Source organism: Pelobates fuscus, chromosome 7 (genome assembly GCF_036172605.1).
Source record: "Pelobates fuscus isolate aPelFus1 chromosome 7, aPelFus1.pri, whole genome shotgun sequence".
NCBI lineage: Eukaryota > Metazoa > Chordata > Amphibia > Anura > Pelobatidae > Pelobates > Pelobates fuscus.
Genome location: NC_086323.1, coordinates 127,076,635 through 127,093,262, shown reverse-complemented (window position 1 = coordinate 127,093,262; position 16,628 = coordinate 127,076,635). Strand labels below are relative to the sequence as shown.

The following is a 16,628-nucleotide window of genomic DNA, read 5'->3' as shown; positions in this document are numbered from 1 at the left end:
GCCCAAATTTGAGCCTACTACGCGACCTTCCCTAATAAACAATGCCTGAACAGACCACCCACGCAGTTCGAATCCCTTTGCATTGCACAAACCCATCCGGAACGGGGAGTCTCGCAGCTATATGCGACCCTGCTCAACGGCGAGCACCAACCCCACCCGAGGTACATCGCGAGGTGGGAATCAGAGACAGGGACCACGCTCACAGAACAGGAATGGGACAAGATCCTAATACTGACTCACAAATGCTCCATCAGCTCCAAGCTTCAGGAGACTAGCTTCAAAATCCTCACACACTGGTATAGAACCCCGGACATCATACACCGTATAGACCCAGGAATACCAAACGAATGCTGGAGGTGCGGGGCCCCTGACGGCTCCTTTATCCATATCTGGTGGAGCTGCCCTGATATTACTCCCTTCTGGACGGAGATCAGGGAGACCATCCGTCTTATAACGGACATTACCGTACCTCTCCAACCCCTCACTATGCTCCTTCACCACACAGACATGTCCATCTCCACATACAAAAAATCTCTACTCAAACACCTGTTGTCCGTGGCAGCGGCAGTAATCCCAACTAGGTGGAAACAGAAGGATGCGCCTACCCTCTGGCAGTGGCTAGACAAGGTGGGAGAGATACACCATATGGAATCACTCACGGCAGCACTCTATGGGAGGCTAGAGAAATGCGATCGCACCTGGGCGCCATGGCTGTGGTACCTTATGATGGATGGAGCGGGAAGCCGGAGGCCTCTACCCCCCCCCCTCTCCTCTCCCCCCCCCTCCCCTGTCATGACCCCTTGACCGAATAATGGACAGTAATCCAGTCGACTGAGTAAGGACTTACCCTAACTCATAGACGCCCACCCCCACTAGACGCCCCCTGTGATGTCCCTCTCATATGTTCCTATCCACACCGGACTCCATACCTACGGCTACATACCTGTATGGACTTAAGACAACCGGATGCTGATAATGATAATGCTCACTACACACAGGCCCAATGCCCGAGAACCGCACGTACAGTCCCAGACGTACGACTTGCACCCAGACAAGACCTGGTACCCGAAACACGGACCCAGGGGACCGGAATTACTGAAATCGTACTCCCAAACGTGCTACCCTCAGACAGGAGGACGGTAACAACCTGACATTCAAGACGGTTCCCGCTTACCATCTGACCGAAAAATTAATCTCACTGGTTATATGCAACTGGATAACCGAGTAATCCTCCTGAGGCACTGACCTCCTCATCCCGCTCACGGTACGCCCTACCCGCTAGCGGTGGAAAACCCCTAAGCGCCCCATTAGGTAGAGACGTCCCGAAACTTCCGTTTCCCTGTACAATTGCTGTCACCCATAATTGATAGGAGGTAATCCCTGTTACAAGTTTCACCTTATTTTGATGTTACTGTGCATTTATAACAAGTGACTAGTGAATCTGTTGTCCCTAAATCAATGTTAAACGTTTCACCCAATTGACCTGTTTTCTGTGTCCATTGATATATGTATACCTGTACCACCCTTTTGACTCATGCTAAATATAAACTGAAAATAAAGATTGTCTAAAAAAAAAAAAAAAAAGTTAAGGGAAAGTCCTATTTGACCAAACGAAGCGTGGCTTTTCTGCCCAAAACCAGTTCCACAGAGTCTTTTATCCTGGAAATAATTGGGAAGTAATCCAATTATCTCCAAGGACAGAGGCAAAACTCCATTAGCCACATGGCAGACAAAGGACAATAAAATACATAAAAATACATACTGTTACATTTATCACATAGAACATACACATTCTACCTATCCCCAGATAGCTTAGATCTGAGCGCACATTATTACCGGATGGTGCTCAGATCACATACATACAGTTCAATCGCCATCGAGCCAAAGTCTTTCATACAGTCTTTCAGTATACTGCTGGGCTCCATGGCATAGCCATCTGGGGTAGCATGGCTTTAACAGTCCGCAGAAAGGCACGAATAAACCTTTCTGCAGGTAAAATAAAAGTTTAAAATGCAGGACCATAGTCTAAAGGGAGCAGGCGAGCAACCAGGCCTCTCCAGTGGACAGTGGCGAGGTTGGTTCCGCCACAGTGGAAGTGAGGTGTCCCAACACATGCATAGCATTCCTCACAGAGCATTTTGGCTCTCTCTGAAGTTCTTCTTTATCTTTTTTTTTTTCCGCCGGTAAGTGAATAGCAAGGTTGATCAAAAACCCTAGAAACTGAATTGACCTTGTGAGATGCAGATGAGATTTTCCTAGGTTTATCACCCAACCATGTTCTTCCAGCATTTTTTGGGTGTAAGCCACATTCATCTCTAGAGCGTCTCCTGACTTTGCCTCTATGAACCAGTCATCTAAGTAACCGTGATACCTTGTACCCTTAAGAAGGCTGCGATAGGCGTGCGAACCTTTGTAAAAATCCTGGGAGCTGAGGCAAGACCGAATGGAAGGGCTTTGAATTGAAAGTGCTGAACCTTGTGACCCTTTATTATGACAAATCGCAGGTACTTTCTTAAGCCAACGTCCATAAGAATGTGAAGGTAGGGATCTTTCAAATCTAAAGTTGCCACAAAATCTTCTTTTTGGGTGATATGAGTGACTGATGCAATGGTTTTCATTCTGAAATGTTGGTAAGGAATATTGTTGTTTAATTCTTTTAGATCCAAAATGGGACGAAAGGACAAATCTGGTTTTGGGACCAGGAACAACCGAGAGTATACACCCTGATAACGGCTGGGTTCTTGGAACTCTTTCGACAACACCTTTCTTTTAAACAGTAACTGTATCGGAGAATAGAGCTTGTTTTTTTTAGTTTTGAACGGCAGGAGGAGACAAGGAAACTTGGTCTTGGTATATCTAAGAACTTTATTTTATATCTTCTTGCAACTAGATTCAAATTCCATGGATTTGCAGTGGTCTCTCTCCATCTGTGAGCAAATTGTATCTGTCTGCCTATTCTCATGGCGTCAGAATCTTTTTGCTCTGTCAGTCTTGAAGTCTTTATTTGGGTCAAACTTAGGATCTTTCCTTTGTTGGCGAAAAAAATAAAATGTTTTTTCTTGATACCCCCTGCGGTTGTATTGAAAGTTCTTGTATCTGGGCTTCTAGGCATACTTCCTGTCCTGAGGGAGAGCTTTTTTGGGTTCCAAAATCTGTCGGATTAATTCTTCCAAAGGAGAACCAAATAATTTCTTCCTCTCCAAGGGCAGTTCACAAAATGCAGATTTTGAGGCTGTATCAGCCGTCCATGCTTTAAGCCAAAGTGCACTGTGGGTTATAGATGTCAGGCCAATGACACAAGCAGAAAGTTTAATCACCTCTGTGATAACATCTAGCAGATATTCATTAGATAACTTTAAATTGTGGAACAGGCAAGACAGATCTTTGTCCTGGTTATCTATCAGGCTATATTCCAATCCCTGAAGCCAATAATACTGAAATCCTGCTGCTTGATATGCTCGTCTGCTGGACGTTTCAGCCCTTTTATCCACAGGGTCTTTAAGGCCAGAGACTTCTCCAATCAGTATAGTAGTCTTTTTAGACAACTGAGCAACTTGTACATCAACGACTGGCAAGTCTTTCCACTTGTCTTCTCCTTGCAGCTTTATGATGTTCTTGAAATGCCTGGAAATAAACGCACTTTTTTCAGGGTTTATCCACTCTCTGTACATACGTTCCAGAATCTGCTGTGGAGCAGGAAAGGCTTTCTGAACTTGCTTTATCTGATGTTTCGTCAGAGAAGGCAACATTAATTTCATTAATAAATCTTCTTAATTCTTCTTGTGGGAAACAGAGTTCCGTAATAGAGAGAAAAAAAAATAAATTTAAAAAAAAAAAATCCGCTGGTAGTTTCTGAATAGGAAGACATAAAACATTTGCCCGAGGACAGCTCTGATCTAGAAGAAGATCTCATCTGTTTTTCCGGTGACCACACTCAGCATAAAGCAAGTGAAACATACCTGCTCCGTAAGTCCTGCAGGATGCACGCAGGCCACTCAGCTCTCCACCTGGGAGGCTATTAGGCCGGACCCCCCCTGACAGCAACCCTTGTGCCTCATCACAAAGTCCAGATGCCGTCCGTGCCTGATGGAACAAGAAAAAGAACTGAGGGTCCATGGCAGGTTGGTGTCTTATATCTGTTGGGGGAGGAACGTTTATGTTAATTTTTAATTTCAGATGCTTGTCCCATGGGAAGAGTACATCCCTATTGTACTGCCACCATGTGTCAGGAAAGAGAGGTAACTAGATTCCCCTCGTTCCAGAGTCAACATGCTTCCCCTCTCCACACCCACCTATATGAATAAAGACATGATGTAGGGCTTAACATACCGCATTCATAAAGTCATCATTCTTAAACAGAATACGCAGGAGATGTCCAAGCATACACTCGGGGTTTGCACGACCTGAAAGAAAACAGACATCAATATACATATGTACTCCTCTAATAATACAGAACAACTATTTAATTTCTGACTGCCTTACCTGGATGGCGGTCATCAAAGGGATCAGGATCCCCCTTTCGATATTCCTCTGTTTCCTTTTCAATCAGCTCTGACATTCTGCATTAAGAAGCAGAAAAAAAAGCCTGTTTGTCAAGATACCTAAAAACAAAGTTCTTTACACGTACTATACAGAGTAACTGCACATAAAAGCAATTCACCGTTTTTTTGTTTTCTATCAAAGTTGCACTGTCCATGTTTAAGTTTTTTAGAAAAATAGAATCCAATTGGAATTTCACTGAATTCCACCAATATTCTAATACAATCCAACAAAAACATATCTACGTGTACTACATTGTCGTATGGATCTGACAGAAGCAAAAGAAGAGTGAACCAGAAGAGGTGCATCTCCCTTCCCTTTATCCCAGGCTCCAACATGCAAACAGCAAACAATTCTGTGACTACTACTGCTTCAGAGAAAAGGCAGTGTTTATATTGCTGGCTAGTAACACCTCTTGTGACAGTCACTCAGACGGCCACCAAGGTGCTTCCTAGTGAAGTTCTGCACAGTGTGCAGCACTGGCATTCAGTATCTCCACGCTCTGCATGGAGAAGCTAAACATTCCCCATAGTGATGCACAGATTCAAACAAACTCTACAAGGAGATGCTGCTTGGCACAGCACTGTGTTTTGCTGCGCATGAGCAATAACCTCCCAATGCTTTCCTATGGGAAAGCAATGGATTGGATTAGATCATCAAGATTGATCCTCTCAGCCATGGAGGCGGGGCAAAGGAGAAAAGGTAGGTAAACTACCTTTAATCTCCACAGAGAGGGGGCAGGTGACCTAATGAGCTATTACAGCATTTTAGTGTCAGGAATACATGTTTGTATTCCGGACACTACAGTGTTCCTTTAATGATATATCTATTGCCTATGGCCTTTATCTATTTTAAAGTGAACAAGTAACGGCTAACTTTCTTACAGCACAATTTTTTACAGTGGAATGCAAGATGTTAAAAGGACTCTCTAGTGCCAGGTAAACAAACCCGTTTTCCTGGCACTAGAGAATCCTACCGTGCCCCCCTCCCTACTACCCCACATCACATGTTGATGAAGGGGCTAAAATCCCTTCAGACACTTACCTGGATCCAGCGCCGATGTCAATGGCCGCGTGCACGCATTAGACCACCCCATAGGAAAGCATTGATTAATGCTTTCCTGTGGGAATTCCGGCAACGCTGGAAGTCCTCAAGCATAGCATTAGGATGTCCAGCGTCGTTTGAGCAACCAAAAAGTCGTTTAAGAACCCGGAAGTCCCTCTAGTGGCTGTCTATCAGAGGACTTAACCCTTCAGTTATAAAAACTGCAATAATTACACTTGCAGGGTTAAGGGTGATGGGAGTTGGCACCCAGACCACTCCAATGGGCAGAAGTGGTCTGGGTGCCTACAGTGTCCCTTTAAAGCCGACCAGTCATGTTTGTGTTTCAGTTTTCCTTTTCCTACACATCATGTATCTTAATAATTATACTTCCCCTTGTTTGTCACTACCCTTCATTCATATTTATTATCTTTTTGTCTCAATATCATGGTCTAAAACAAAGCCAAAGTCCAGAAATGTCTGAAGACACGGGTGACACACAAAGCTAGAAAAACTGTTACCTGTGTTTGGCATCCGTATTTGCACAATATTGTGAGAGCATATCTGTGCTTCTGATAGGCAGAGTGCACCTTACGCAATGCGTAGCGGCAAGGTACACACACACACACAACATGACCACTATCTGCAAATTACATCAATATACAGATTTCAGCATAGCACAAAGATTAGTATAAACCCTCACCTGGTTAAGATGGAAACCATGTCATTCCCGGTGCCATGTCCACTTTCCCATTGCTCCAACAAGGCCGTCAACTCGGACTTTGAGTCCACATGGGTTCCACTGGAAGCCATGTCTAAATAAATAAATAAATAAATAAATAGTCAGTTTGTACTTTCTTGCAATGCCATTGGCTAAAAATCATGGTCCAATCCAATGCTTCTCATAGAAGAACATTGGGGATCTAATGGACTGATATGTTGGCAATGAAGCATGTAAGGCTTTACCCAAAGAGAGGCAAGACTAAAAAGAGATTTCAGGCAGCCCACAAAAGCAGGCTAATGGGGACTATGAAACCATTGAGAAGGAGAGAAGTATCCTGAAAATAATCAATGAAGCTCCATTGCAAGATAGTAAAAAAAATTAAATTTGTGTTAAGCAAACAACATATTCATAAAATGTAACTAATGTTTAAGAATTGGCAACAGGCTCACTGAAAATGATTGCAAAAAGAACTGGTTGTATGTTTTACCACATATAACCTCGAGAGGGAGACAAAGTAGCAGAAAGAGTAGAAGCACATGGAAATCCAAAGTGTGAGGCCACCTGCTAGGAAGAAATAATGATTGTGTAACACTGCCAGCAAAACACAAGATAAAGCTTGGAGCACACGCAAGAACTTATTTTGTGTAAAAGAACACAAACTCAAATAGAGAGTATGGTAAAATAAAAATATACACATTCTATAACTGAAAAACCTTCTGTGTTTTTAATAAAGCATTAAAAAAGTAAAGTACACAGAAGTCTCACAGTTGTCATGGATTTAAGTCCAGCAATTTACACTGCACTTGATTAAGGGAAATACAAATTGTCAATCTAGAGCAGGCACCTCAAACTCCAGCTCCAGAGATGTTGCTGAACTACAACTCCCATGATTCTCTGGTCATCTACTGCATTCAAAGAATTCTGAGAGATGTAGGTAATCAACATCTGGGGGACCAATTTGTGATTACCTTGACAGTCTATCTTGTGCAGACAATTTGACAACCGGAGGGCTGCATCAATTCGATGAAGCCATGAATCATATGCACCAGCTCTCTTGGGAACTCAATGCACAGCACATGACAACGTTGTACATACACTTGTACAGATAATGAGGAAATGAGAATCATTCATTACGACATTGCAAACTAAAAGGTTGGGCTTTTGGTATATAGAGCATACCTTAAACTTATTTGGTCAACCCACTAGAACATGATTTAACAAAAACCTATGATACTTCACATACACGTTTCTTCTATGCATCATAACCACTAATTTAACCTATAGCAATTATTGTGCTTGCAGTGTCCCTTTAAGCTGGTGTTGTAACAGATTTATACACATTTCAGACCTTTAAAGAGAGGCAGAATAATGTTGTTATAATGCCAGGAGTTCTACAGGCGTTGGCTCACTACAAGGGACTAAACCGCTAATGGACAGTTTACTAGCAAATCTTTGAACCAGACACCTGATCATTCTTCTCGCCTAAATCCTCCACAGTCCAAGGCTGGAATCAGGAAGCCACTAATAGGCTGACACTCTCTCAGTCCATCAGTAGCTCCCCATTCACAAAATTGCTTCAGAAATGTACGTATTTTTACCAAACCATTTTGTGAATGGGGAACTACTGATAGGCAGAACAATTGGGTGCCAAATTCAACACTTTGGGGGTTAAACAATTCTTTAACAGTTTAAACCCTTGAGGTAAACTGGCACTCAGGGAGTTCCTAGCATCACAACTTCATTAAGATAAAGTTGTTATGGTCCACTAACTGTTCCTTAGCAGATATGGGTTTCACATTGAATTCCACCTACTCTGTGTAACCAGTTAGTTACCATTCCAAATCACTTTTTGAATGTAATTTATTTTCAACAGCTTACGTGATTTTGTGTATCATATAACTAAATATTGAATGATCACAGGCAAGAGTTGAATTCAGACGAACCACGAGAAATTTGAATCCAGGCAGGAGCACTCAAACTTTTGACTTGTGCTATGTATAGACAGGGCTTATAGCATGCACATGTTATATTTTAACACTGGTTCTGCAAGACTTGCAGAATGCATGTGGGGATATTCAACCCTGACGTCCAAACACACTAGCACACCGTTAACATGTTCACATTTAATCTGTTAAATAGGACAGTGGTATTGCCCATTTGGTTTTGTAACCATTGAATTGTGGTTAGCACAGCCAGTATGTAACCATGATATGGTATCTATTCTAACCAGGCAATAGTCCAGCTATTGTTTTTTAAAGTTACTTTTGACTTACAATTGGAATGATCTTGGCTGTTCTCTTCAATATCTGATTTAGTGAAAACACCCTAATATACAGTGTGTCTTCTTCAAAATTTAGGCATTAGAATTTCCTGGAGGTTTGGAATGTAATGAAAACATAATGTACAAAGAAAGTATTTGTAGCCATATTCATCGACTGTATGATGGCCAATCCTAAAGTTTTGGTCACTGGTCCCATTCACAAAATGAGCTTGTACGCCAGCACTTTTTAAGTAAAAATAGCAAAACTGCAAGCATTCACAACATTTTTTCCATATGAGGTTCTATTGGCCTTGTCAACTCTCCATAATGTACAGTTTTGTGAATAAACTTCAAAAATTTTGATTTTCAAAAGTCACAGTGATGCTGTAATATCCTTTATCATAAACCAAGTTTTGATTTAATGGTTTATGATATATTAGTTTAAAATGACATGCATTCTATTTATTTACAGAAGCAGCCCAGGCACCATAACAATTACATGCCAAACCATTTTCCAGTGTTTAGACCAAAACCAGTGATCCCTGAGGCATTCATGGTACTGGAAGCTACACTCCCACACTAGCAATATCAATTTCACCTATGTTTAATTTAAGGCTCCTTTTTGCTGAGTGCATAAGCTGACCAATTCAGTCAATGAATTGCTTTAAAACATGGATGATGTTAATATCACTAATATAGAAGTAGAATTTTCACATTGGCAACTGATGGCAGGGGGCTGGGCCATGGGTGTCAGGTTTGTCAAACCGCTCTAAAATAGTATGACCAGGAACTGGGGAAATGCATCCACAGTCTAATATCACCATAACAACTACATCAGCATGTAGTGGTTAAGCAGACTAGTATGTCCTTTTAATTATTTATCAAAATGTATAATTCAGCTTTGGAACATAAGAGCCTGCCCTCTGCTGGCTGGAGAAAATGTCAAATTCAAAAGCAAGTCTCAAAGCACAGTCTATGGCAATCTAGTATTCATACAAAATTAGATTAGACCAGTAGCAAGTGGCAACATTCTAACGGTCCGATTTATTGTTATTGAAAGATCACGTATTTCATCTGCATGATTACAAACAGATACAAAAACTACATCAAATAAAAATGAAATAAATGTAAACTAATAATACAGACCTCACTCACTAACAGTGATCATTTACAGCGTTTACAGGGTAGGGCATATTTTACTCTCTCCCTGTAAAATCACATTAGTTCTACCACTCTTATATGCTTAAATTACTGTATCCATGACATATCGGTTGCCACATGAATTTTGCTGATGTCAGCCCTACACTACTTGTAACAATAGTGGTCATGCATGGCCTCTCAATCACCAAGGGTCACAATGGGACACTCAACCAGGAGGACAACTGACTTGCACAGGTTAGATTGCACTGCGTCTAAACGTATTACTATCATTAGCATTTATATAGCGCCAACATATTACACAGTGCTTTAAAACCATTCATCTACCATGTCTGGGGAAAAATGGTAAGTGAAGGAGATCTAAAGTGACCCACACTGAGGTAGATTTCTTTGACCCCCAGTTTGTATATTTAAACACAGGTAACATCAATGGTATAGGACTAGGTTAAACCAAAATCCACACAACATTTAGTATTGAATAAAACTTGTATCCACCCATCAACTATTTTGATTTTGTAATATGTAACAATTTACTGTCCAAATGCTGAATTTAGGACAGAAAATTGGCTTGTGTATGCTTTGCTCACACTGTGTTATTTTGCTAGCTCACTTACCAAGTTCTACACACAAACCATGACTGTTGGTCTACCTTACTATTTGTCTTTATTTTACAGTAGTAATGGCTTACCTTGGCAACCCCTGATGTTTGTGAAGTAGAATTTATATGATGTTCAGCTACCTTTAGAAGCTGGCTGAACATCATAGGAAATATAGCTCATAGACACTTGTTTTATTTGTATTACTTATGACGGCTAACCGGGCCATAAAACTGGTTAGATACCACTGGTATCCTGTATAACAAGAAGAAATAGACTAATATTGGTGAGCTACATTTCCTGCAATGCCCTGTCTATAAATACCATGGCAAAAGTTGATTACATACAACTTGGTGGCAAGATTGAAAGTGCTTTAATGTGTGACACTTCCTATATACTGATATATGAAGATACCTGTCAGTAGCATTATTCCCACCTCCTTCCTAGTGTATCCTGTTAAACCCACTTTATCCCTCACACCTTCTCTTCAGAATTGACAGACCCCCTCCCCCCGCCATGTTTTCCTTCACGCACTGATGTATAGTGATGGGCAGCATATGAGTTCTCCATACTGTACAGGGGAAGCCCTTTTCATGTGCTGCCCATGAGCAGGGAATAGTGGTCCGTCTCTAGGAATATTTACTGTCTCTGGTAACCCTGGTCCTTAGTGCCTGCCCCCCTCCCTCTCTTCCTCCATGGGGGTCTCCATGTGCCCCTCTCAGTATCCAGTGACGGTAGATTGACCCCCTGCGGGTGACACCTGTCTCCTGGCCATGCCTGGCTCTCCATACCTGCTCTCTCCAGACCCTCTCTGGGCCTCAGCGCCAGCCGCATGGTCTCCCCATGTGTGGCCCCCGCCCGCCCCGCCTGGCCGCCCCCCGGGTACCTTTCGTGCTGTCTCTCTCCCCTGTCTGTCTGTCTGTGTCTCTCTCACGCTCTCACACAGGCACCGCTATGGCGGCGCTCACTTTTCACGTCACAGGTCCGCGCGCTAGGTTTCCCTCTCTCTCCCACTCTCTCTCTCTCTCTCTCCAGCACACACACAAGGCTGGGCGGCGAGCGCGGTGTTATGGGAGCAGTAGTTCAACTTGGGGTTACGTCTCGCGTGACGGCCATCTTGTGACTGGCAAAGATGTCTCCTGGAGCACGTGACATGTTTTTTGTTGTTGTTTGTTTTTTTTTCTTTTCTATAAACTACTGGCGCTGCGGCCATCTTGTGATTGGCAGACGCACTCGCACAGTCTCATACAAACACGGCGTTACGTGTGCTGTTCAGACGCTACATCGCTTTGCGCGGCGGCCATCTTGCGACTGGCAAAGCGAGCAGAGGAATTTGTTTCCTAGTGTTTGAACCACATCTGTATATGCGCGGTAGCCATCTTGTGTGTGGCAAACCCAGCAAGGGGTTCACTGCGTGGTGGTACATGATAATACAGCCATTCTATGTATGGGAGGCTATATAGGTATAGCGTCCCAGAATAAATTACATAGGCTGAAAAAGAGACATGTGTCCATCAATTCAGCCTTTCTCACATATGTTATTGCTGGTGAAGTGATCCTATCTCGCTCAGGGCTGCCATCAGAAATGTTGGGGCCCCTGACACAGTTCAAAGTGTGGGCCCCCTGGGCCCGCCCCCGAGGGCCCATTCTGAGTCCACCCACAAGGATGGCCTGTGTGGTGTGTAAAATGGATACAGATTGCACATTTGTATAATGAATGTAGTTTTGTGTGTTTTAGATAAAGTGTGTGTTTGTGTAGTGAATGCAGAGTGTTTGTGTTGTGGTTTTAGTGTGTGTATGGTGAATGCTGTGTGTGTTTGTGTTGTGGTTTTAGTGTGTGTATGGCGAATGCTGTGTGTGTTTGTGTTGTGGTTTAAGTGTGTGTATGGTGAATGCAGTGCGTGTTTGTGTTGTGGTTTAAGTGTGTATGGTGAATGCAGTGTGTGTGTTGTAGTTTTAGTGTGTGTATGGTGAAAGCAGCGTGTGTTTGTGTTGTGGTTTTAGTGTGTGTATGGTGAACGCAGTGCGTGTTTGTGTTGTGGTTTTAGTGTGTGTATGGTGAACGCAGTGCATGTTTGTGTTGTGGTTTTAGTGTGTGTATGGTGAACGCAGTGCATGTTTGTGTGTATGGTGAATGCAGTGCGTTGTGGTTTTAGTGTGTGTATGGTGAATGCGTGTTTGTGTAGTGGTTTTAGTCAGTGTATGGTGAATGCAGTGTGTGTTTGTGTTGTGGTTTTAGTGTGTGTACGGTGAATGCAGTGTGTGTTTGTGTTGTGGTTTAAGTGTGTGTATGGTGAATGCAGTGCGTGTTTGTGTTGTGGTTTAAGTGTGTATGGTGAATGCAGTGTGTGTGTTGTAGTTTTAGTGTGTGTATGGTGAAAGCAGCGTGTGTTTGTGTTGTGGTTTTAGTGTGTGTATGGTGAACGCAGTGCGTGTTTGTGTTGTGGTTTTAGTGTGTGTATGGTGAACGCAGTGCATGTTTGTGTTGTGGTTTTAGTGTGTGTATGGTGAACGCAGTGCATGTTTGTGTGTATGGTGAATGCAGTGCGTTGTGGTTTTAGTGTGTGTATGGTAAATGCGTGTTTGTGTAGTGGTTTTAGTCAGTGTATGGTGAATGCAGTGTGTGTTTGTGTTGTGGTTTTAGTGTGTGTACGGTGAATGCAGTGTGTGTTTGTGTTGTGGTTTTAGTGTGTGTATGGTGAATGCAGTGTGTGTTTGTGTTGTGGTTTTAGTGTGTGTATGTGAATGCAGTGTGTGTTTGTGTTGTGGTTTTAGTGTGTGTATGGTGAATGCAGTGTGTGTTTGTATTGTGGTTTTAGTGTGTGTATGGTGAACGCAGTGCGTGTTTGTGTTGTGGTTTTAGTGTGTGTATGCAGTGTGTGTGTATTGTGGTTTTAGTGTGTGTATGCAGTGTGTGTGTTGTGGTTTTAGTGTGTGTATGCAGTGTGTGTGTGCTCTGGTTTTAGTGTGTGTATGCAGTGTGTGTGTGTTGTGGTTTTAGTGTGTGTATGCAGTGTGTGTGTGCTGTGGTTTTAGTGTGTGTATGCAGTGTGTGTGTGTTGTGGTTTTAGTGTGTGTATGCAGTGTGTGTGTGTGTTGTGGTTATAGTGTGTGTATGCAGTGTGTGTGTGCTGTGGTTTTAGTGTGTGTATGGTGAATGCTGTGTGTTTTTGTGTTGTGGTTTAAGTGTGTGTATGGTGAATGCAGTGCGTGTTTGTGTTGTGGTTTTAGTGTGTGTATGGTGAATACAGTGTGTGTGTTGTAGTTTTAGTGTGTGTATGGTGAATGCAGTGTGTGTTTGTGTTGTAGTTTTAGTGTGTGTATGGTGAAAGCAGCGTGTGTTTGTGTTGTGGTTTTAGTGTGTTTATGGTGAATGCAGTGCGTGTTTGTGTTGTGGTTTTAGTGTGTGTATGGTGAACGCAGTGCGTGTTTGTGTTGTGGTTTTAGTGTGTGTATGGTGAACGCAGTGCATGTTTGTGTTGTGGTTTTAGTGTGTGTATGGTGAATGCAGTGTGTTGTGGTTTTAGTGTGTATGGTGAATGCAGTGTTTGTGTTGTGGTTTTAGTGTGTGTATGGTGAATGCAGTGCGTGTTTGTGTTGTGGTTTTAGTGTGTGTGTGGTGAATGCAGTGCGTGTTTGTGTTGTGGTTTTAGTGTGTGTATGGTGAATGCAGTGCGTGTTTGTGTTGTGGTTTTAGTGTGTGTATGGTGAATGCAGTGCGTGTTTGTGTTGTGGTTTTAGTGTGTGTATGTTGAATGCAGTGTGTGTTTGTGTTGTGGTTTTAGTGTGTGTATGGTGCATGCAGTGTGTGTTTGTGTTGTGGTTTTAGTGTGTGTATTGTGAATGCAGTGTGTGTTTGTGTTGTGGTTTTAGTGTGTGTATGGTGAAAGCAGTGTGTGTTTGTGCTGTGGTTTTAGTGTGTGTATGGTGAACGCAGTGCGTGTTTGTGTTGTGGTTTTAGTGTGTATGCAGTGTGTGTGTTGTGGTTTTAGTGTGTGTATGCAGTGTGTTTGTGTTGTGCTTTCAGTGTGTGTATGCAGTGTGTGTGTATTGTGGTTTTAGTGTGTGTATGCAGTGTGTGTGTGTTGTGGTTTTAGTGTGTGTATGCAGTGTGTGCATGCTCTGGTTTTAGTGTGTGTATGCAGTGTGTGTGTGTTGTGGTTTTAGTGTGTGTATGCAGTGTGTGTGTGCTGTGGTTTTAGTGTGTGTATGCAGTGTGTATGTGTTGTGGTTTTAGTGTGTGTATGCAGTGTGTGTGTGTTGTGGTTATAGTGTGTGTATGCAGTGTGTGTGTGCTGTGGTTTTAGTGTGTGTATGGTGAATGCTGTGTGTTTTTGTGTTGTGGTTTAAGTGTGTGTATGGTGAATGCAGTGCGTGTTTGTGTTGTGGTTTTAGTGTGTGTATGGTGAATGCAGTGCGTGTTTGTGTTGTGGTTTTAGTGTGTGTATGGTGAATGCAGTGCGTGTTTGTGTTGTGGTTTTAGTGTGTGTATGGTGAAATCAGTGCGTGTTTGTGTTGTGGTTTTAGTGTGTGTATGGTGAATGCAGTGTGTGTTTGTGTTGTGGTTTTAGTGTGTGTATGGTGCATGCAGTGTGTGTTTGTGTTGTGGTTTTAGTGTGTGTATTGTGAATGCAGTGTGTGTTTGTGTTGTGGTTTTAGTGTGTGTATGGTGAAAGCAGTGTGTGTTTGTGCTGTGGTTTTAGTGTGTGTATGGTGAATGCAGTGTGTGTTTGTATTGTGGTTTTAGTGTGTGTATGGTGAACGCAGTGCGTGTTTGTGTTGTGGTTTTAGTGTGTGTATGCAGTGTGTGTGTGTTGTGGTTTTAGTGTGTGTATTCAGTGTGTGCGTGCTCTGGTTTTAGTGTGTGTATGCAGTGTGTGTGTGCTGTGGTTTTAGTGTGTGTATGCAGTGTGTATGTGTTGTGGTTTTAGTGTGTGTATGCAGTGTGTGTGTGTTGTGGTTATAGTGTGTGTATGCAGTGTGTGTGTGCTGTGGTTTTAGTGTGTGTATGTTGAATGCTGTGTGTTTTTGTGTTGTGGTTTAAGTGTGTGTATGGTGAATGCAGTGCGTGTTTGTGTTGTGGTTTTAGTGTGTGTATGGTGAATGCAGTGTGTTGTGGTTTTAGTGTGTATGGTGAATGCAGTGTTTGTGTTGTGGTTTTAGTGTGTGTATGGTGAATGCAGTGCGTGTTTGTGTTGTGGTTTTAGTGTGTGTATGGTGAATGCAGTGCGTGTTTGTGTTGTGGTTTTAGTGTGTGTATGGTGAATGCAGTGTGTGTTTGTGTTGTGGTTTTAGTGTGTGTATGGTGAATGCAGTGTGTGTTTGTGTTGTGGTTTTAGTGTGTGTATGGTGAATGCAGTGTGTGTTTGTGTTGTGGTTTTAGTGTGTGTATGGTGAATGCAGTGTGTGTTTGTGTTGTGGTTTTAGTGTGTGTATGGTGAAAGCAGTGTGTGTTTGTGCTGTGGTTTTAGTGTGTTTATGGTGAATGCAGTGCATGTTTGTGTTGTGGTTTTAGTGTGTGTATGGTGAACGCAGTGCGTGTTTGTGTTGTGGTTTTAGTGTGTGTATGCAGTGTGTGTGTGTTGTGGTTTTAGTGTGTGTATGCAGTGTGTGTGTGTTGTGGTTTTAGTGTGTGTATGCAGTGTGTGTGTGTTGTGGTTTTAGTGTGTGTATGCAGTGTGTGTGTGTTGTGGTTTTAGTGTGTGTATGCAGTGTGTGTGTGTTGTGGTTTTAGTGTGTGTATGCAGTGTGTGTGTGTTGTGGTTTTAGTGTGTGTAGATGTGGGGGCTGTATGTAAAATAGGGGGCTGCATAGGGGGATGGGGGTAGAGAGGGGAGCCTTGTTGGTTGCATTTACATTTTAGTCCCCCCTCCCTGCTTCTTACCTGGCCAGGGAGGGGGGAGATCGCATCCCTGGTGGTCCAGTGGTCTGGTAGAGGGAGCCAGACACTGTAGAATGCAGACGGGGACCAGCCAGCACCATCTTATCTCTCCAGCAGCTCCTGCCTGTAAGTCTCGCGAGCTGTGCTGTTTGCCGCGCGGAGCGTTGCCATGGTAACCCGTGACAACGCTCTGCCGGCCGCGGAGCTCGCGAGAGTTACGGGCAGGAGCAGCTGGAGAGTTAAGATGGTGGTGGCTGGTCCCCGTCTGCCTTTTACAGGTAGCCGGGGCCCGAGGTGAACATATAGATAGCGATAATCGCTATCTATATGTGCACAAATGAAATGTGGGGCCCGGGACTCCCTGAGCAGTCCGGGCCCCCCAGGACCGCCGGGCCCATGACAACCATTATGGTTGTCATGCCCTGATCT

The 16,628-nt window shown here is 43.1% G+C and overlaps 1 protein-coding gene across 1 annotated transcript in view; it reads right to left on the bottom strand.

Moving 5' to 3' along the window:
- DCAF1 (DDB1 and CUL4 associated factor 1) overlaps window positions 1–11,376 on the bottom strand; it is a 44,219-nt gene extending 32,843 nt beyond the window's left edge. The window contains exons 1-4 of the mRNA XM_063426604.1: window positions 11,205–11,376; window positions 6,284–6,395; window positions 4,483–4,559; window positions 4,330–4,403 (exon numbers count right to left, since the gene is read on the bottom strand). Coding sequence (XP_063282674.1) covers window positions 4,330–4,403; window positions 4,483–4,559; window positions 6,284–6,393 — 261 coding nt within the window. The 5' untranslated portion in view covers window positions 6,394–6,395; window positions 11,205–11,376. The remainder of the gene's footprint in view (window positions 1–4,329; window positions 4,404–4,482; window positions 4,560–6,283; window positions 6,396–11,204) is intronic.
- Between the last annotated feature and the right edge of the window lie 5,252 nt (window positions 11,377–16,628).